At 45.7% G+C, this 22,651-nt stretch overlaps 1 protein-coding gene across 1 annotated transcript; it reads right to left on the bottom strand.

Annotated features, from left to right (window-relative positions):
• Positions 1–774: 774 nt before the first annotated feature.
• ache (acetylcholinesterase (Yt blood group)) lies at positions 775–21,914 on the bottom strand. The gene is made up of 9 exons (XM_065950138.1): positions 21,659–21,914; positions 10,620–11,115; positions 8,731–8,954; positions 8,396–8,656; positions 8,059–8,281; positions 6,449–6,691; positions 6,167–6,359; positions 4,588–4,766; positions 775–4,254 (listed from the first exon to the last, which is right to left on the bottom strand). Exons 2-9 carry the CDS (start codon positions 11,050–11,052, stop codon positions 4,133–4,135), a joined length of 1,878 nt encoding a protein of 625 aa, XP_065806210.1. The 5' UTR covers positions 11,053–11,115; positions 21,659–21,914; the 3' UTR covers positions 775–4,132.
• Between the last annotated feature and the right edge of the window lie 737 nt (positions 21,915–22,651).

Below are 22,651 nucleotides of genomic sequence, written 5' to 3'. Positions count from 1 at the left end.
TGACAAACCTTCAAAATAAAAGCATTCCTCTTTTTTTATTTAATTTTTTTAACTCATATTTTTAAGGCAAGGAAGTGTTCGGAGGAGGGGGGAGGGGGGCGTCATGAGGAAAAGGGATTCAAACCCACAGCCTCCTCAACAAGGACTATGACCTCTGTACACGGGCGCCAACATAACTGTTATGCATCCGATGCCCCCACCATTTTCATTTTTAAATGTGTGTGTTTGTGTCATTAAAAATGGAATAAAATAAAGTTTATTTAAAGTATTTTAAGTTGTTCTTAAAAATTCAAACAGTCAGTGATGTAGACAGATAACGACCACCAGGGGGCAGCATGACGCCACAGACAGACAGAGACCTCAGCGTTTGAATCGCAGAAGCTCTCATGATTACTTTCATAATCAAGACATTATTTAAATTAATCAGCTTTAATTTATTTTAACGTCTGACCTGCTGAACACAAAGTTTTAGTCTGTTTCCTGAAACGCTTCCCCTGAGGTCGAACTCTTCTTCTACTGAATGACCAGTGGCCTTTTTACACAGTGATCAATATTTAAAATATCTTTAATTAAAATACAGAAAGTTACTGAAAACATCTGAGTCTACAAAACTGACGAGTCGGAATATCATCATGGATATTTAAAAGATGCTTCCTGATAGGATTGTGTCTCTGTGTGTGTTTCTGTGTGTGTCTGAGTGTGTGTGTGTTTCTGTGTGTGTCTCTGTGTGTGTGTTTCTGTGTGTGTGTGATGGTGAAAGAAAGTGCTCACACATTCTGAAGCAGCAGGTTTCTTTATTTCTGTTGCTTGAGCTTTACAAAGTCAGCATTCATGACACACGGAGACGCAGGGCGAGCTACAGAAGCCGAACAGGACGAGTGAGTGAAGAAGACAACGATGAGGAAGAGGAGCAACTCATCACACCAACAAAGAAGAAGAAGAAGAAAGAGGTTTATGGCACTCAGAATAATATATTGCTTTGAAAACACAGCCTCTATCCGTCATCATTGTTTGATCACCACAGCTTTAAATATCAAATATATTCTTCATGACGTTATTGCTAACAGACACTAAAGGAGAGAGAACGCTCGTACAAACTTTACACAAAATAACAGTCCAAGTTTGGCAGGATATACTTCAGGACATGCAGGGATCTGATAGGAGGGAGGCCGGGAGGGGGTGGGGCTTAAGCAAGGGGGGGGGGGGGGGGGGGGGGGGGACTATCCCATTGGATGAGAGGAGCCGTCACTCACACAGCCAGTCACACATGCACACATTCTCCACAGGTGTGTTTGAGACGTCAGGTACAATCCTTATCATCCATGTTGAGTTCAATAAAGCTAAACTACACAAGACCCACTGCCGCACATGCCAACAGAGACGCTTCAGCCAATCACAGCGCAGATTCACTTCAGCCCCCAGAGTTCACACACATACATGCACACACGCGCATACACACACACACACACACACAGATATTAAGGTGGTAAAAACAGAAGCGAACAAACGGAGCGAGCGCCTTCATACAAAAGTCCATTTAAAAAATGATCGTTTTAAGGAGACACCCAAAAGTCCTCAAACATTAAAACATATTCCCTCACGAGCTACACCTGAACGGTGGGACTCACCTGACCTACAGGTCGGCTCTAACATGACGTCTTTATTTTACATGAAGCTGTAAATATTTCAGTTTCTGTGACACGGGCAGGAAACTCATAATTCTACATCCTGTTTCGAAATGAAATTAGACAGTTTTGGATGCAGGTTTTGTTCTGAGGCCTCACAGACTGTTCAGAGTGTTTTCCTCGATCTCAGACAAGAAGATGTCGAGTTCAACAGGACTATGTTTGCAAAGTCAGAGCTGAGTTCAGAGCTGAGTTCAGATCGAGCTCCGTGTTCTCGTGCTAAAGATCTCGACTGAATCATCTCGTGACCTCCAGATAACGACGAGATGACCTCGTTCATTCAGTCGCTGTCTCAAAGTCTGGAGAGGTTAACTCGGCCATGAGGGAAAAGCACAGTTTCAAATGAACAATGAGAGAAACTACACAGAGTCAAATAAAAGGTGTGGCTGTTTGTCTGCTGAGGGCTTCCTTACACAAACACGCCGAACGGCGAGGATCTAAACGCACAACACGGCGTGTTTCAGGACTTCCTGGACTCTGCAGAGTCCCCATGAAGCTCACCTCAGTTTCTGCACTTTTCTGTCTGTGTTTTAAATAAAGTTCAATAAAAACGTTCACAGCAGACATCTCAGTCTTTTCAAAATAAAATGACATAAAGGCGGTTAACGCGCATGAACATATCTCTTTAGTGTCACGTGTTTTACGGTCACTTCCTGTTTGTCGTGTAAATCTTAAACTTTGGAATAAAAGAATAAAAATAAAATAACTAACCCTAACTCCTGATTTTGTTTTATTTACGAGCTTTTATTTTGGTGACTCTGCTGACTGAAAACTGTGACCCTGTTTATTCAGGGGGAGGGGTCCAGTCGATGATTGTTCCTGCAGGATTTTATACTTTATAAATATCAGTAACTTTAATTTAACATGTGAAAATAAATATCTCAAACATCCGGAGTGCTGAGCGTCATTTTATTTTCAAAATCACTTTTTAGCTTCAGCCTTCCTCAGAGTTACGTAACCATCATTTCTCCGCCTGTCTTTTCATCTCTCTGTCACATCTCCACCTCTATCTCCATCCTCCATCTCCCCCTCGCCTTCCCCCCTCCCTCTTCATCCATCCCTCACCCCTTGCCTTCCCCCCTCCCTCTTCATCCATCCATCCCTCACCTCCTCCTTGCTTCCTCCATCTCTCCCCTTTCCTCCCCCCTCGCATCCTCCATCTCCCCCCTTTCCTCCCCCCTTGCCTCCTCCTCCATTTTCCATCATCCCTCCATCCTTCACGTCCTGTTGGCTGAGCCAGCGCTCTGTCACTTTACCCTGCACTGAGTGAATTACTCGCCCTCCATTAGGCTAACGAGAACGCAGAGGACGGAGGGGGGAGGAGGGGGTAGAGAGAGAGGTGAGAGAGAGATGATGGAGAGGATAAAAGTTAGATGAGGTGGAAGGAGAGAAGGACATGAGGAAGAGAGGACGAGCAAGAGGAGGATGGGTGGAGGACGATTAGTGATGAAGAAGAAGATGACAGGCGGATAGGAGAGGCAGATTAAAGGCGAGGAAGACGAGGAGAGCAGGGTGAGGAAGACGAGGAAGACGAGGAGAGCAGGGCGGGGAAGACGAAGAGAGCGGGGCGAGTAAGATGAGGAGAGCACGGTGAGGTAGACGAGGAGAGCAGGGCGAAGAAGATGAAGAGAGCAGGGTGAGGAAGATGAAGAGAGCACGGAGTGGACGATTTTCAGACCCCGCCCATCTTTGACCTTTAATTTAACCTTTAAAGGTCATATCTAGATTTTGATTGGTAGTTCGGAGTCTTCACATTATTAAAGATGATTATTTCAACATTTTTCAGGAAAACAAAACACGCCATGCTAAAATATCCTGTGGATATCTGTGACTCTGTGAGCGAACACACACACACACACACACACACACACACACACACACACACACACACACACACACACACACACACACACACACACACACACACACACACACACACACACACACACACACACACACACACACACACACACACACACACACACACACACACACACACACACACACACACACACACACACACACAGCAAAGTGAAGCAGAACACCCGGTGTTATGGAATTAGTGGTCATCAACCAGACAGAGACTGAAGGACGGAAACAAAAACCCTGATATGTCGAAAAGAAGGAATCGTCTGAAACAGAAGATGAGTTTATGAGACCCACACACACACGTCGTCATCACACACACACGCACACGCACACGCCCGAGGTAATGACAGATCTCTGACAGTCGTGACATCACTTCCCTCCACAGCCCTTGGACAGACACACATAGACACGGGCTGAATAAATAGAATAAATTAAATAAATACACGTCAGTTTGAACTCAAACAACGAATGAAGTCACACTTCACTGTGAGGGGGCGGGGCTATGGAGGGGAATGACCGCTCACTCTGCCCTCCCTCGTCGCTCTCTCTCTCTGTGGGCGGGGTGAAAAGGGCGGGGCTCAGAGGTCGGTGCAGCGCTCCTGCTTGCTGTAGTGATCGAACTGACTCTTCCAGTGCATCATGTAGGAGGACCAGCGGTGAAACTCCACCTTCCACTGGCGCTCGGCCTCGTCGATGTTATCTGACAGGACACACACAGGAGGGGGGGGGGCATTTAGACAGGTGGACACGTCATCGTGTTTATCTGTTACAGTCATGAACAGTCAGAGTTTCAAACTTCCATATGATTCTAGATGTTGTGTGATGTTTATGTGGTGCGCACTCTAGAGGAATCCTCCAGTACTACGCGTTGCTTCTCATGGGGGAACTTAATTTACATTAGCATGCCAGCTAACCATAAGGAATACGTTTAAACCTTTAACAGACGACCATGAGTTAAATATTCAGGTGGTGCTTTAACAACAGGTTCATGTCTGTTAAAAGCTGGTCTTTGTTTTTTAGATGCAGTGTTTACCAGTGATGTTGAGGAGGCGTGGCAGAAAGCGGTTCCAGAAAGCACACATCTGGTTCCTCAGGCCTCTGTGGATCTTCAGAGGTTCAGTGTTCAGACCGACGTGCTTCTGCTCGCTCAGCGTGAACACGGGCCAACGCTTCTTACTCTCCACCGGGCCGTCATGGTTCACATTGGGGTTCCTGCAGAGACGCCGTTAGAACAGCGAGGAGTCAAACAACCAGTGAGACAGAATTAAAGATGTTTTCTTTCAGAGTCAATAATAACTCAAAAGTTAACCCGTACCCTTCAGCTAACCAGCATCACCAGCTTGAAACATAAACCTCCCTCATAAACAAACGTACGAGCAGCGCACAACATGTAGAAGCCATGACTACTAAGAGACTACTAACTGACTTACACACAAACCAAATAACTTAACTAACAAACCGTCTTAACCAATCAACCAACCAACCAACCAACCAACCGTCTTAACAAACCAACCAACCAATCAACTAACCATCTTAACCAATCAACCAACCGTCTTAACCAACCGTCTTAACAAATCGACCAACCAATCAACCAACCAATTAACCATCTTAACCAATCAACCAACCGTCTTAACCAACCAACCAACCAACCATCTTAACCAACCACCTTAACAAACCAACCAACCAATCAACCATCTAAACCAATCAACACAATCAACCAACCATCTTAACCAACCGTCTTAACAAATCAACCAACCAATCAACCAACCAATTAACCATCTTAACCAATCAACCAACCGTCTTAACCAACCGTCTTAACCAACCAACCAACCATCTTAACCAACCACCTTAACAAACCAACCAACCAATCAACCATCTAAACCAATCAACACAACCAACCAACCGTCTTAACCAACCAACCAACCATCTTAACCAACCACCTTAACAAACCAACCAACCAATCAACCATCTAAACCAATCAACACAACCAACCAACCGTCTTAACAATCAACCAACCGTCTTAACAAACCAACCAACCATCTTAACAAACCAACCAACCAATCAACCAACCAACCAACCATCTTAACCAACCAACCATCTTAACAAACCAACCAACTTAACCAACCAACCAACCGTCTTAACAATCAACCAACCGTCTTAACCAACCAGCCAACCAACCAACCGTCTCAACCAACCAACCAGCCAACTTACTCATTCACTAACAGCCAAACTGCAGATATTTGGTCTTTTTTAATCAGTGTGAAAATGAGATTAACTTAAAGGTCTAAAAACTGTGGTGAGGCCATGTTGGTCATATATGTCATGTATAATCCAGGTTATAGACTGAATGCTAAGTAAAGAGGTTTAAAGCCTGATGATGAAATGTTTGAGTTCTGATACATCTTAAACTGCGTGTGTGTTTCAGTATAGAGTCTGACATCAGCCCTCTGCAACAGAGTCATCACTCACTGCTCTGACATCATTAGATTAAAAGCTTTAATGATTCTCTCCATGCTGCACAGAGACACATCTCATTTATCAACAGAGATGTTTGAGGCTGCAGGAGGATTTCATGTTGGATTCAGATTCAATATTTGCTATGTGGTTCTGACCCTGTGCGAGCGAAGTTGGCCCAGTATTTCATCATGCGTCGGCTCAGCTTCTCCTCGTCCAGCGTGTAGTTCAGTCTCTTCTCCAGCGGGAGGCCGAACACAAACTCGATCTCGTATCCGTGGATCACTCCCATCCACTCGGGCCAGGCCAGGTTAGACGCCCGGTGGTCAAACAGGTACAGGTAGACGCCTCCTGGAGGAGGAGGAGGAGGAGGAGGAGGAGGAGGAGTTAATTATGGCTCAGAGATGGACTGACACCAGCATACCTAGACATGATCTTACCCTGTGAGTTTCCTCCGCTGTTCATCCCCCCGCCCGCTCCCCCTGTGTTGGCCTTCATGGCGTTGTGCTGGGCATAGGAGCGAGCAAAGTGAGCAAGTGGGCAGATGACATTATGGTCACCAACGATGTCGTCCATGGCATCGCGGTTCTTCAACCCATTGTTCTCGTCCATCCAGTCGGTGTACTGCAGCACCACAGACTCCAGACCGATGTCGTTAGCATGAGGAACGCTCAGCTTCACACCTGCAAGAGGAAGGGTTAAAAAGTGAATATAAACATTAAAGAACCAGAACACATCACCATCATCTACACCTGAACACATCATCATACTCTGGACCTAAACACATCGTAATCATCTGCACCTGAATGCATCACCATCATCTGCACCTGAATGCATCGTAATCCTCTGCACCTGAACACATCATCATACTCTGCACCTGAACACATCATCATCATCATCTGCACCTAAATGCACCATCATCCTCTGCACCTGAAATCATCATCATCCTAATATCATCATACTCTGTACCTGAACACATCATCATCCTCTGCACCTGAACACATAATCATAATATGCACCTGGACACATCATCATCATCCTCTGCTCCTGAACACATCATCATACTCTGTACCGCAACACATCGTAATCATCTGCACCTGAACACATCATCATCATCATCATATGCACCTAAATGCATCATCATCCTCTGAACCTGGACACATCATCATCATCCTCTGCTCCTGAACACATCATCATACTCTGTACCTCAACACATCGTAATCATCTGCACCTGAACACATCATCATCATATGCACCTAAATGCATCATCATCCTCTGCACCTGAACACATCATCATCATCTGTACCTGAACACATCATCATCATCAGTACCTGAACACATCATCATCCTCTGCACCTAAATGCATCATCATCCTCTGCACCTGAACACATCATCATCATCACCTGTACATCAACACATCATCATAATCTGTACCTGAACACATCATCATCCTCTGCACCTGAACACATCATCAACCTAATATCATCATACTCTGTACCTGAACACATCATCATCCTCATATCATCATCCTCTGAACCTGAACACATCATCATCCTCTGTACCTGAACACATCATCATCCTCTGCACCTGAACACATCATCATCATATGCACCTGGACACATCATCATCATATGCACCTGGACACATCATCATCCTCTGTACCTGAACACATCATACTCTGCACCTGAACACATCATCATCCTCTGCACCTAAACACATCATCATACTCTGCACCTGAACACATCATCATCCTCTGCACCTGAACACATCATCATACTCGTCCTCTGTACCTGAACACAAAAAGATAAATAAAACTAATCAAACCAGAGATCAGGGAGTGCAGAAGCTCCCATGTTCTGTTAAGTTATGAACTGGTTTACTGGTTTGAGGCCGGTGGCTTTAAAAGAGGCGACGTAACGTTTGTTTCTGGTTAAATAAAGAGATCTTACTCTGGTTTTTATGACTGCAGAATCAATCTTTGGTCTCTATTTAACGAGCTTTTGTGTAACTCTGTTGGACTCAAGCAGGCTTTTCTCTGATCCTCCTTCACCTTCCAGGAAGTCTTCTCTGGAGATGAGGCTCTCGTTGTCCTTGCTGAAGCCTGGCGCTCCGTACAACAGGAAGTAGGATCCCTCGTCCTGGTTGACCCCGAGCAGCACCTGAGTGTCTTTAAAGTTTCCTGAGCTCAGCATGGCCTCTGGCGTGTCAGGGAGAACCTCGCCATCGACCACAGGGACGAATGAGAACCTGAAGAGGGCTGACCACGGCAGGACCTGATCAGAGAAGGAGGACAGGGAATCAATGAGATTAAAAACCAGAATGACCTTTTCATGTGAGTCGAGTGGATCCTCAGCGTACTGTGCAATCGGGTCTTTACTCTGCGTTACCTGCCACTCCTGGTCGATGAGCTCCTGGGGGGTTTTGCTCCTCAGACAGTCCACCAGCTCTGTGTCGTTGCCGCCGTTACAGCCGACCAGTTTGCCCAACAGCGTGGCTCGTCTGCGGGCCTCTGCGGGGCTGACCGAGGCCCAGGGGCAGTTGGGGACCCCACTCTGAAGGATGGCCCGGGTGAAGGTGGGCCGGCTGTCTGGAGACAGGAGGTGGTACCCGACTGAAGCTCCACCCGCGCTCTCTCCAAAGATGGTCACCTGATAAAGATCACACACAGAGGTTTAAAATGATCTGAGAAATAAAAGGAGGACTAAATCAGTCACAAACGGACCTGTTTGGGGTTTCCTCCAAAGAAGTGGATGTTGTCTTGGACCCACTGCAGCGCCATCCTCTGGTCAAGCAGACCTACGTTTCCAGGAGCCTCTGAGGAGCCGTGCAGGGCGAGGAAGCCGAACGCACCGATCCGATAGTTCATGGAGACCACGATGACCGTCTCACTGTGAGCCAGGTAGCGACCGTCGTACACGTCCAGAGAAGAAGAGCCGCTGTAGAATCCTGTCAGATAGATCAGAAGTGTTATTTTTTTTCTCACACAAAAAAAATCAGGCAGGTGATTCAAACTCAGAGAGATTTTTTAGAGAGATTTTCAGACTGTGGAGCAGGTGTGCTGCTGAACATCCTGTGTGTGTGGAACAAAAAGCTCAGTGTGTTGACCTTGCTGATGTCTGACCATCTTTCTAAGACTTTTTCTAAATATCAGGAACATACTGCCCCACTGACTTTAGACCAGGCGCCCTCAAGATAGGACCTGTCTCACTGAACACACCTCAGTCTAAGACAAACCCCCCTGCTGGGCGCTAACGGGGGTGCAAGTTAAAAAAAACGACCGTGTCAGGAGGGAAATACACCTCGGCTGAGACACTTCGTGCCATGTATACGTTAGGGTACAAACAGGAAGTCATTTTCAAACACGATTAATGCTGCCACCCAAAACAAATGAAACAATTGAACCCGGCTTTAAAGAGGTCATATTTGGCCGTTTTTGGGGTTCGTATATTTAATCTATGTACCTACTTTTGTACGTTCACTATAGCTAAAGTCCGAAAAAAGAGTCTGTTTTCATGTACTGCTCTTCCTTGCTCCCTCTAAGCTCTGAGTCCGTCAGCTACGCTCTGTTGAGCCCACACTGTTAGACCCCACGTGGGCCAAGTCTGCTCTGATTGGTCTGCCAATCCCCTCTTTCGTTATTGGTCAGTTGCTCAGCACACGTCTCGGAAATTGCAACATGAGCTGCAGGGCTTTCCACAACGAGCCAATGGGCTTAGATCAGTGATCTCACACTGACAATGACGCCGCACTGAAATTTTTTTCGAGGGGGGCTAGAACCGAGCGTTACATGCAGCTAATGCTACAGCTAACAGGAGGATGTAGGAGAAGCCGCGTTTCCGCGGACTTTGAATTTTTGCACACAGATGTGCCTAAACATGCACAGGACACTTGGAAAACACACTAAAGAGCATATAAAACCAGAAGAAGCATAATATGGGACCTTTAAAACTACTACAATGTTCCTTGAATGCATCTTGTTTGTTTGTTATTGTGTGTTTGTTCGTTATTGTGAGTGTTGTGTGTTTGTTTGCTGTTGTGTGTTTGTTTGTTGTTGTTGTGTTTGTTGTTATTTGTTGTTCGTGAGCTTGTTGTTTGTTTGTTGTTGTTGTGTGTTTGTTGTTGTTCGTGAGCTTGTTGTGTGTTTGTTTGTTGTTGTTGTGTTTGTTGTTATTTGTTGTTCGTGAGCTTGTTGTTTGTTTGTTGTTGTTGTGTGTTTGTTGTTGTTCGTGAGCTTGTTGTGTGTTTGTTTGTTTTGTGTTTGTTTGTGTGTTGTTCATTGTTGTTTGTGTGTTTGTTGTTGTGTATTTGTTGTGTTTTTGTTTGTTGTTGTTCGTGAGCTTGTTATGTGTTTGTTTGTTTTGTGTTTGTGTGTTGTTCATTGTTGTTTGTGTTTTTTTGTTGTGTGTTTCTTGTATGTTTGTTTGTTGTTTGTCTGTTCGTCGTTGTTTGTTAGTTGTTGTCTGTTGTGTCTTTGTGTTGTTTGTTATCACAGCTGCTCAACTGAACGATTCAGTCATATTTGTTGTGTGTTTGTTTGTTGTTTGTTTGTTTGTTGTTGTGTGTTTGTTTGTTGTGTTTGTTTATTGTGTGTTTGTTTGACTCGATGAGTACCTCCTCCGTAGATCCACACCATGACGGTGAGGTTGTGCGGTCTTGGCGAGGAGGGCACCCACACGTTCAGGTACAGACAGTCCTCGCTCATCTGTCTGTTGGGGTTCCACATCTCGCTGCCCTGGAACCCGGGAAACGACGTGTCCACAAACTGGTAACAGGCGTTGGGGTATTCCATGGCGTCATACACCCCCGTCCACAGGCGCTTGGTTTCGGCACGCCGGAAACGCCGCTTTCCAACAGGAGGCTCGGCGAAGGGGATGCCCAGGAAGGAAGTGACGAAGCTGTGTTCAAGCACTGGCTGACGGAACCCACGGACTCGACCAGTACGAGTCATAACGGTGAGGTCTGACTCGCCCTGAGAGGAGCAGGAGGGGAGGAGGAGAGAGAGGAGGAGAAACGGGGAGAGGAGGAGGAGGATGGAGGCCTGCATGATGGAGGCGGTCGGCTTGGTCAAGATTCCCTCTCCGATCAGTCAGTGAGGGCGGGATGGGATCTGAGAGAGAGAGAAAAAGAGAGAGAGAGAGTAATGTGATTAGAGTGATGGAGACCAGACTCTGAGGAAACAGATGATGGACCTGATGTAGGAAGTCCTGGTCGTGTCTTTGTCTTTGAACAGTTCGGACGGGCAGAGGACTGAAATTCAAAACATTATTTTCAAAATATTAGTCAGACATCTATTATCTCCCAAGTTATCCTATTTTACTCATTCAAACATCATCTTCAAACATCATCTTTAAATGTTCTTGTGCTCAGTCTACACGGTTTTCTCTCTTTGATGCATGAATCTAAACATAGCGTCCTGTGGCATCCTGTCAGTACTTCTACTAACTCTAAATCTATGTGAGCATAAGTCTGAGCGTCAGAGTCAATAACAGACTCTTCACCTTCATTTATTCCCAAACTGAGGAGTGCACCCCCTCAAGGGACATGTCATAGGAGGGTGTGGCAAGGCTAAACAAAGCAATGTACTCAATTGTGAATGGTTAACAAAGCATGGTCAGTGTGACAACTGCTGGTTTAACACAAGGCCGACATGAATCTACACCAAACGTCACGATGATACAATATGACGAGTCAGATCCAAGCAGCAACCTCCGGTGATGAAAAAATTAATCCAAAAAACTGCAGTTCCTCCAATGTCCACTAGAGTCTGTCTCCTGCAGTGAGTCCCCATAGAGCCCCATGTTAAAATGTCCAACTTTACAGCTGCAGTTCCTCCAGTGTCCACTAGAGTCTGTATCCTGCTGATACAGATATAACAGATATAAGGATGATGATGTGTTCAGGTGCAGAGGATGATGATGTGTTCAGGTGCAGAGTATGATGATGTGTTCAGGTGCAGAGGAGGATGATGTGTTCAGGTACAGAGGATGATGATGTGTTCAGGTGCAGAGGATGATGATGTGTTCAGGTGCAGAGGAGGATGATGTGTTCAGGTGCAAAGGATGATGATGCATTCAGTTGCAGAGGATGATGATGTGTTCAGGTGCAGAGGATGATGATGTGTTCAGGTGCAGAGGAGGATGATGTGTTCAGGTGCAAAGGATGATGATGCATTCAGTTGCAGAGGATGATGATGTGTTCAGGTGCAGAGGATGATGATGCATTCAGTTGCAGAGGATTATGATGTGTTCAGGAGCAGAGGATGATGATACGTCAAGATGCAGAGGATAATGATGTGTTCAGGTACAGAGGATGATGATGTGTTAAGGAGCAGAGAATGATAATGTGTTCATGTACAGATGATGATGATGTGTTAAGGAGCAGAGAATGATGATGTGTTAAGGAGCAGAGAATGATGATGTGTTCAGGTACAGAGGATGATGATGTGTTCAGGTACAGAGGATGATGATGTGTTAAGGAGCAGAGAATGATGATGTGTTCAGGTACAGAGGATGATGATGTGTTAAGGAGCAGAGAATGATGGTTTGTTCAGGTGCAGCAGATGTGTAGGCGGGCGTTAGTTTCCCAGAAAAGACTCATTAAATATTGAGCAGCAGTCTGTTCGAGTCATGCAGCTCCACATAACAGAGAAAAAAGAATATAGCTGCAGACGTTACAGACTGTTTAACCCTAACCCTTATCAATCATTCAGACTCAGACATGTGTTACAATGATGAAGGTTTGAAAGTAAACGCTCAATAATGACACAGACTCACTGTCAGAGGAAACATTTTCCTCTCTCAGCGCTCAGACGTGTTTAAACCCTCAGAGCTCAGCGACAAACCACAGGACAGGTGTGTGGTCATGAGGGGAACTATAAAAAGGCTTCAGAGTAAAAGCCTAGTAAATACCACACACACACACACACACAGTGACCCTGTGCACCATGTGTTTGTCCTCATTGTAAGAACCTTACAGCAGTTTGTAAGTCAGAGTTTCATGTCGATGTGGAGAGAAGAATCAGGGAGACGATCTTTGTTTTGTGAAATGGAGCACACATTCACAGGTAGATGATTCCACCCTGATGTTAATTTGATGCATTAACCTTCGAGTCTCATCGTGTCAATCAATAAAATCTTTGTAAAATAAAAATGTTCATGAAAGGAAGGCAGAGACATTCTCACCCTGTGACAGCTGCTCAGATTAAAGACAGGGTTTTTATTTGGATCAAAGACTTGAGATTGAATAAACCTCCAGTCAGCGAGGCCACCATCTTTGGAAACGTGGCGTTACCCATACGTATTATATTTGGTTTGGTTTATTCCTCTCCTGCACACACGTCTTATGAAACAGACGTTACAGATAACAGATTATAGCGTTTTGTATTTTAAAATACGAGACAAATATACAAATATACTTTGTCAATAAGTTTTTGAGTTTACAAATAACTCTCAGTTTTCACACAGACACATGAAGCAGTGATGAGCTGGACGAGAACGTTAAGAGATATTTGTTTATATAAGACGACATGATGAAAAGAGTGAGTGTGTAGGAGGTCATTTTAGGCCTGTTTATGTGTGTGTGTGTGTGTGTGTGTGTGTGTGTGTGTGTGTGCAAGGAAGGTTACATCACCAAAATAGACCCTCTATATCTCTATACAGTCGAGAGTGTTCACACACACACACACTCACACACACACAGCTGCCCCCCTATCCCTTACAGCACCTCCAAACTAATCCTGTTGCTATGACAACCATACATCACACAACATAAACAGCAGCCTCAAACAGACAGGTGGGAGAGGAGCGAGAGCGGCCATTGTTGTTGAAGAAGAGAAAACACTTGAAATGAAGCAGCAGAGAGGAGGATTCATTTATAGGTCACCTCTGTGCCATGACTGTAGGCCATGTTTACAGACCGAACCGAAGCGTGCGTACGGAAAGGGGGTGTACGGAAAGCATGCGTACGGTTCTGTGCAGAGAGCAGGAGTCCTCCCCTTCTTTTGATGGAGTCTTTCCTCTCTGATGAAACAGACGTTACTTTCTAAGATAATGAAGATTGTCTCATTTAAAGAATGTGGTACTATGAAGAGTTCAAGAATCGAACATCTAACGGGCAGCTTCCACGGAATCTGTGGCGTGATGTTTCTTCCACGAAGCGCCGTCTCTGTCTCGTGCAAACAGCGCCACTTCACGTTTACACGCAGAATCTATTTTCAAAGGAGCCAGGACCAGGACAGGAAGTCAGACAAGGGAAGGCATAGAGCGTCTGGCCAATTTCAAAATAAAACTTAACATGCAGACTCGGGAGCGTATGTCACTTATCAAAACAGGCACCACATGAACAACAAACCTCTGAAAGACAAAGATGCCTGTTGTTTGCATGTACACCGTCAACAGAGCAAAACCACGGCGAAGACAGAACGCTGCCCACACGGATCCTGTGGAAACCGCCCGCAAGTGTTTGTATGGAGAGAAAGAAACACAAACTATCGTATCGACCCCCCGTCTCTCTATCAACAGATATTTGCAGCAAACAGTCTGTTCCAGATCAAACTCGCTGTGATGAGAAGCCAATCAGTGTTTAGATTCCCCAACTTCCTTGAATGCATCGTAAATGATCAATGCGACCTCCATTCAGCAGAGAAACATTTATAAAGTCGTTTTCTTCTCTTGATGGCCGACCTGACGAAGCTGAACTCATGATTAAACATCTGCATCCTGATGTTGGTGTTTCATCAAACTGACGAGCCGTTAAAGTCAGTCACAAGAAGATCAGTTTGTGCTCCAGGTTCAGACCTCTGAAGTGTGACTTATTATTTTCAGTTAAAGGGAGACCCACAGGAAACTGATGAACGGGCAAACCTACTGGGGAATGAACCAAGAAATGAAGTGATCTGAGACATGACTTGTCCTGTATGTGAAAACAGACATTCCCACACAACTTAATTTAAGTGTCTTGCTCAAGGACACGTCGGCTGCAGGAGCTGGGGAGTAAACCCCCCAACCTTCTGGTTTAGACAACCCACTCAACCACAGCCGCTTATAACAACATAATCACTGTAGCACCACAGAGTTCAGACTCTGACCCGATGAGATAAAGCAGGAAGAGAGACGAGGAGGGTCAATAACAGAAACAACATCAGGAACAAACAATATGTAAATATGATTCAATACAAATAAGAAGAGTAGAAACAATAAGAAGGCATATCTAGACTACCTGGTTTGGATTAGCTGGACTGCGTCGCCCTTTCAGAGGAGGACTGAGAAGTGATTGACTCTTCATATATTCTATTAAAAACAGATTTGTGACGTCACAAAGTGATTATTAATAGCAGAGACGGCAGAGACTACAGAGAGGCTGCTGGGACGAGAGAAGAGGAGAGAGAGAGTGGATGGTGATGAGACGGTGTGTTCAGGGACCAGCGAAGTATGGGCTACAGTATCTCCCTGTGGGTGCAGCTTCTGCGCCCGATAAATCTGCAACCGAGTCAAAAAGTCACTCAAAGGGTTAAAAGTTCCTCAAACTGCGCCTCTGTGCTTCGCTGCTGTTTGTATTTCAATGATCCTTTATTCAGTCAGTAATGGAACAATTCTCCTCTTTCTCAGTGAATCAGCCTCATTGTAAAAAGAGTCTAACTCACAGACAAGGGGCGCTAACAGCCACGCACAGTTAGAGTGAAGAAACAAGCGTCTGCTGAGAGTTGGCGGTAACTGCAACGACGCATGATTTATGAGAGATGTGACGCTCAAACTTTCCAGTGATCAGGAAAACACTTCCACCTCTGTGGGCCTTCAAAATAAAAGCTCTGTAAATAAAGTCTGTAAATATGACTCTGACATGATTATTATTAATACAACCAGGGGTTAAATCAGTCCGTCAGCGTGAGAGTGCAGCTCCATCAGTGTGAGAGTGCAGCTCCGTCAGTGTGAGAGTGAGTGCAGCTCCGTCAGTATGAGAGTGCAGCTCCGTCAGTGTGAGAGAGTGCAGCTCCGTCAGTGTGAGAGTGAGTGCAGCTCCGTCAGTGTGAGAGTGCAGCTCCGTCAGTGTGAGAGTGCAGCTCCGTCAGTGTGAGAGTGAGTGCAGCTCCGTCAGTGTGAGAGTGAGTGCAGCTCCGTCAGTGTGAGTGTGAGTGCAGCTCCGTCAGTGTGAGAGAGTGCAGCTCCGTCAGTGTGAGAGTGCAGCTCCGTCAGTGTGAGAGAGTGCAGCTCCGTCAGTGTGAGAGAGTGCAGCTCCGTCACAAGAGAGTGAGTGCAGCTCCGTCAGTGTGAGAGTGCAGCTCCGTCAGTGTGAGAGTGAGTGCAGCTCCGTCACAAGAGAGTGAGTGCAGCTCCGTCAGTGTGAGAGTGCAGCTCCGTCAGTGTGAGAGTGCAGCTCTGTGCAGAGTAAAGCTGCAGATAGCTTCTCTCCACATTAACACATTAAACAAGAGCTAACTGTGTTTGTGTCTGAAGATCATCAGAGCTTTGAGAGTTAGACTCAGAGACGAGCAGAGAGAGGAAGAACACGAGTTATCGAGATAAAGTAGAACCACTTAATTTCCTACTTTTCTTAACTGAAATCTGTACCAAATCATTTGCTTTGCAATTTAGATAAAAACAAAAATGATCCAATATTTGGTGCGTAGGACTTCCAGTTTTGTTGCCGTGGTAACTATATTATTTGATTTCTTATATCATATCTTGACAGCCCGAGAGGGAAATAGAAATATATGAATAAACCAGACAGGGAGGAGGGGGGAGTGTTGGTTCCAGTGGGTGAGGAAATAAGAGAGGAGGGCAGGGGAAGACTCTGAGGGGAGGGGCAGGGGGAGACAGGGGGGGAGAAAGTGTGTCACTCCTTAAATTAGACCCAGGAATTTGTGTCTGAAGTTCACAGGAGGATTGGTTTCAGGGGGGGCGGGGTCATGTCACATCGTGTCTATCAGGAAGAAACCTGGACAGAGACGTCAGTGTGAGTGTGGAGACAACGCACTGAAACGTGTTTCTATATGATCAGACGCTCAGATGTCTTAAACAACAAGTGAACATGGAGAGACTGAGGAGGGAATCAGAGATGCAGTGAGGAGCAGAGGATGCACACACCACAACAGGCTGCTGGTTGTTTTGTTCGTCTTAATGATCATTAATGCAGAGCACAGATGGAAAAGCAGAACCTGCAGCAGCTGGTGCAAACATACAGCTATTAATAATGAAGGCTAAAAAACAAGAAGCAGAAATCATCAGCAAAAGATTCATCAGCAGACGGTTTCCACCTGAATCACAGCGACGTCTCCACGATGAGAATCAGGGCCAATCACAGAGGATCCATATCTTCTCCAAGAGCATGATGAGTTCCTGATCAGATCCTTTGATTCATGCAGCCGGCTCACACGTGTTTCACTCCTCGAGTTTTCATGCAGCAACACGACGGGTGTAATGTTTGTGGTCTCTTGGCTGCATGCCGCTGAGCTCCGTTTGTGTAAGCGTGCAGGTTTGGCCCTTCAAGCAGGACTCCAAACACCATGAACCAAAGCCAATCACAGAGTCAAAGTGTTAGACAGGATGTGTACGGGTGTTTCTCCCTGGGCCCGGTCAGGCTCCTGCTCAGAGGAGAAGACAGATGAATCCTGATGCATGGCGGTCAATCCAGAACCCCCCCCACCCCCAAGAAAGTATCAGAGTGGGACAAGTATGAGCTGGAACTCTTTAATAGAAACCATTCAGATGGAGACTGAAGAGTACAAAATGTTTTATCCAAACATTAAACTGGGAGGTCCGTCTCTGACCGGGCCACGATGTCAAAACATCAGACTCAAAGTCTGCGATCCTCCCGAAACATGAAACCTGAGAAACACCTGAAGTCTCTGAAGACCAAAACTGATCCTTCATTCAGACCAGAGCAAACGATCTCTAGGAGGGAATACTACCTCACATGAGCGGTGCGCGTGAGGACCTGATTGAAGACAGCATGGCACATACTGTGACGGGGGGGGGGGGATTCTGACGGACAACCAGCTGCAGAGGGATCACTGGAATTTTCCATTTTGCAGTTTGGTCATCTAATGATTCACACAACACCCCTCTGGACACACAGATTCTATCCCCAGCTGGGCAACATGTTCGATGTGTCCTTGGGCAAGACACTTAACCACGAATTGCTCCTGTTGCTTCGGTGGTGGTGTATGAATGGATTAGTTACTTCTGATGGATGATACTACATAGCAACCACTAACATCAGTGTGTGAATGTGTAGGTGTGACATGCAGTGTAAAAGCACTTTGAGTAGTCGGAAGACTAGAAAAGCTCAAGTCCATCTACTGTACATTTACCCATTACACACATACACACATCATACACACACACACAATCAGATACACACAGATATACACACACACACGTAAAAGTCTAACTGACCTAATGAACCGTCATCACACTGAGCCCGACTCCTCCGGGTTTCTTCTTCTCTGGTTTCTATAGAGTGCTTTACAGTAAACACAGTCAGCGTGGGTCTCTGCTCACACTGATCCAGAACCAGAACTTTATGTCCATAAAAGGTCCTGTTATTAACCATGTAAGAGCTGAGGCTAACGAGGGCCCACTTCTATTATTGAAAACTGAAACAAACAAAGATGGCGTCTTCATGCTCCTTCCCGACACAAACACGTCGGCACTGTTTGTGTGCAGGAGATCTTTCTGTTGATGCGTTGACTCGTCTCGCACTCGTTGGTCCTCTTAAAGCTTTGTTACCGTTTGATTCTATCCATCATTAAATAACAGATGTGTCACACCATGAGGAACATTCAGACGTTGTTAGCTGGCAGCACGTTACAGCGAGGACGTTAAAGCGAGGACATTACAGCGAGGACGTTACAGCGAGGACGTTAAAGCGAGGACATTACAGCGAGGACGTTACAGCGAGGACGTTACAGCGAGGACGTTACAGCGAGGACGTTACAGCGAGGACGTTAAAGCGAGGACGTTACAGCGAGGACGTTAAAGCGAGGACGTTACAGCGAGGGCGTTACAGCGAGGACGTTAAAGCGAGGACGTTACAGCGAGGACGTTAAAGCGAGGACGTTACAGCGAGGACGTTAAAGCGAGGACGTTACAGCGAGGACGTTAAAGCGAGGACGTTACAGCGAGGACGTTAAAGCGAGGACATTACAGCGAGGACATTACAGCGAGGACGTTACAGCGAGGACGTTAAAGCGAGGACGTTACAGCGAGGACGCTACAGCGAGGACGTTACAGCGAGGACGTTACAGCGAGGACGCTACAGCGAGGACGTTAAAGCGAGGATGTTAAAGCGAGGATGTTACAGCGAGGACTCAGCCGCACACTCTCACAGTTTGAGAGTATTTTTCTGCCAACTCCCACATTAAACTGTTCTCTGCTGTCTGACTCTTAACCCGCCCACAGGCTGAGCAGGTCAAACACACTGTGGATGAACTGGAACATTTTAGAGAAGCTTCAGTCAGGGGAACAAGCAGATCAAACTGCAATACGTCTGTGGGACAGAATCCTCCACTAATAGTCAAACTGATTCAACATGAGGAACCTTCAGGAACACATTTATCAGTAAGATTGTTTCTTTGGTTGCGATGCTTCCTTTCAGTGTCGGTGTTTAGGGAGATAGATAAACTTTACTGTCTGTCCCAACAGAGACAGAACATCTGCTTTGACGAGGCTCAAATAATAAACAACAACAACCAATGAAGGATGTTCTGTAGCTGTTATTATGGGACACAGGGACTTTGGAAAGTCCACATGATGGCAGTAACTGGAAACAGGGGTGAAGGGGGTGTGAGGGGTCGTCTGTGATCAGGGTGAAGGGGGTGGGAGGGGTCGTCTGTGATCAGGGTGGAGGGGGTGGGAGGGGTCGTCTGTGATTTTAGTTTTTGTTGGGATGCTGGTAGCCCAGCGGTTAGGTCGTGAACCCCATGTACGGAGGCTATAGTCCTCCAAGGGGGCAGCCTGAGCTCAAATCTGACCTGTGGGCTCTTTCCTGCATGTAACCCCCCACTCTCTCTCTCTCTCGCCCTGATCTCTGACTCTATCCACGGTCCCGTCTCTACATGAAAAAACTGCGACGGACAGGTTGAGCAAACGAGCTTCAGTGATCAGCTCATTAAACTGTTCCTTCAGATGTTTTAAAGACGCTCCTCAAACCGGCCTTATGATGTCATTATTGTGACCATATTAATGTCCCGTCACTTCGCCCTGATTCAGGATTACAGCAGCTCACAGAGACAAAGTACTCCCCCGAGGACCCAAAACTGCAGAGTCAGACTCACTTACAGATATTATCCCGTGTGCAGGAATGCTACTTTTAATAAATGAATAAAAAGCCGCAGCATTGATTAGTATTTGGCAGTGAGAGGAGAGCGGCATGCGGTGCCAGCTGTCAGAGCTGCATTAAGTCCTTGGAGTTATAGGAGGGCGTAAATCAGAGCAGAGAAGGAGGACAGAGTTTGTTTTAACCACTGTAAACACCCGTTCATCATCAACCTACCTCTTATCTGTTCCCACACCTCAGCCAACACACAGCATCCCTGAAACGCTGTTATCTAACACACGCACACATACACACACACACACGTGGAGACATACACAAAAACGCACGCGCACACACACACAGCTGTGTGACTGATTAGAAGCTGCACAGCTTCTGTAAGGAGAGCAGGGATGTCACGATGTTTAGTAATCTGCTCTCTGACAGGAAATAAAAACACTATCAGGGTAAATAATGTTAACATGAAACACTACACATACAATCCAACAAACGCTTTAAAAAAAGATGGAATTCAACCTTTAAACGTGTTCAAAATGTGCAGATCTTTGCAGAAAGATTCAATCTGAGCTTTCTGCAAAACCAGAGAGCGTGCACGTCTATTACCGAGTGTGTGAGATACACTGACACACACACACACGGTGAACGAAAGAGGATACCAACAACACACAGCAGCCACATGCGTCTCGCCATCGAGGCGCGTCACACACATCGATTTCCCAGAACTGTCTCCTCCAGCTGCAACCAAACACACACGCACGCGCGCTCGCGCACACGCACACACAGACGCACATGAATTTGACAATTGAATGTCTCTCTGTCATACAACATGAACCTGTGTGTGAGTAATGCAATCCTACAAGGCGTTTACTTGCTATTCCTGCAGGCTTGTTTGCAGTTTAAATACAATGTCACTGAAACTATTCTTTTTTACAGGTTATATGGAAGCCGAAAAGACTCACTCCTCACGTACATTCAGAGTTGATAACCATCCATGTCCAATGAGCCGTATGGATTATTACGTGAGCGAGAAAACTCTAAATTTGTAGAAATTGTAATGGGATTCGGCGTGACGCTCTTCACCGCACGAACAGCTGCACCGCCTAACCTGGTACCGGTTCCGTGGATCTCGGGAAATGGACAGTTACCATGACTACCGTTGATGAAGCAAAGATTATAGGGCATCTCATCTGTCACGCACGAGATAAACAGTGTGAGAACCGCACGAGCTCCATTAGGTGTACAGCTGTCACTGTAATGCAGAATCCCATCTGGAATTCTACCAGTTTTATTATAACCATGTCATTCACATCTCAAAGTGTCAGCCGTGTTCTCGAGCAGCATTAGCAGCCAGAAGGACGGCTCCGGTGTTTCGGTCTTACCTGTCTACCCCTGCGAAGCAAACAAAGCGAGCTGCAGGTTCGTTTCTTCCTCTCCTCGGCTGAATTAACGACACCGGAGGTCGGTTGGTGGTTGAATGAAACCGTGTCCCGCAGGAGAGGAGCCTCCGGCCGGCTGTCAGGCACGAAATGTCGGTAGAGCCTCCTCCTCCCAGCAGTAGCGGCGGCGCGTTTAACGTCCACTCGACCGGACCGTAAAGCAGTGACGGCAGGGGGAGACTGCTGCTGCTAAATACTGCCTGTAAACATAGTAAAGACGCGTCATCTCGCGAGAACAGCGGCGGAACGCTTGATTCCATACAGCACAGAAAGCCTGAGGTGTTAAATAATCTATACACAGACTGCGAGTGTTTGTGATTCACTGAAGGAGATAAAAAATAAAACACTTCATTCTCTTTGTGTCAAAAAATTATAAATTATATAAGAATGAATTCTAAGCTCACAGCTGACATTTAGAATAACAAATAAACAAAGAGATGAAAAATGAGGCCGACATAAAAAACTTTATCCATAAAGATGGAGCACAAAGTCAAAACTACGGGAGCCCAGAGGAGCCTGCAGCATTAGAAAAAATTACTGAGGCTTGAAAGTAATAATTTATTTGAAATATTTAAAATTGTTTTAGAATAGCCTGAATGAATAAAAAAATGGTATCTAGAGGAAACGGCACTGGCATTGTTATTATGATATAATGACCAACTGGTTATCTCCGGAAACCCGAGTTGGATAAAATGTCCGCTTAGGGCTTCCATAATAATGTACCAAATACTTTTATAACACATAAACAAACAATGATGTCCTCACAGCAAACATCAACATTATTATTTTACTTAAATATTATAAACATGATGTTGGTGCTGAAGATTTCTTTTATAGACTGTCAGGAAACTTCTTACCACAGACTGTGACATCATCTATAGGTCAATGACAGGAAGGGGGAGGGGTCTCACGAGGCCACCATGACGTAAAAAGAAC

This window comes from Labrus bergylta, chromosome 22, assembly GCF_963930695.1.
Source record: "Labrus bergylta chromosome 22, fLabBer1.1, whole genome shotgun sequence".
Lineage (NCBI taxonomy): Eukaryota > Metazoa > Chordata > Actinopteri > Labriformes > Labridae > Labrus > Labrus bergylta.
This window is presented reverse-complemented; position numbering and strand designations above follow the sequence as displayed.

Bases quoted from the DNA above. Each gene is read 5' to 3' on its own strand.
- ache (XM_065950138.1), bottom strand. From the start codon at position 11,052: ATGCAGGCCTCCATCCTCCTCCTCCTCTCCCCGTTTCTCCTCCTCTCT. The intron at 8,955-10,619 runs GTACTCATCGAG...TCTATCTGACAG, and splicing joins GGTGTGGATCTACGGAGGAG to GATTCTACAGCGGCTCTTCT. The intron at 4,767-6,166 runs GTCAGAACCACA...GCGTCTCTGCAG, and splicing joins GCCAACTTCGCTCGCACAGG to GAACCCCAATGTGAACCATG.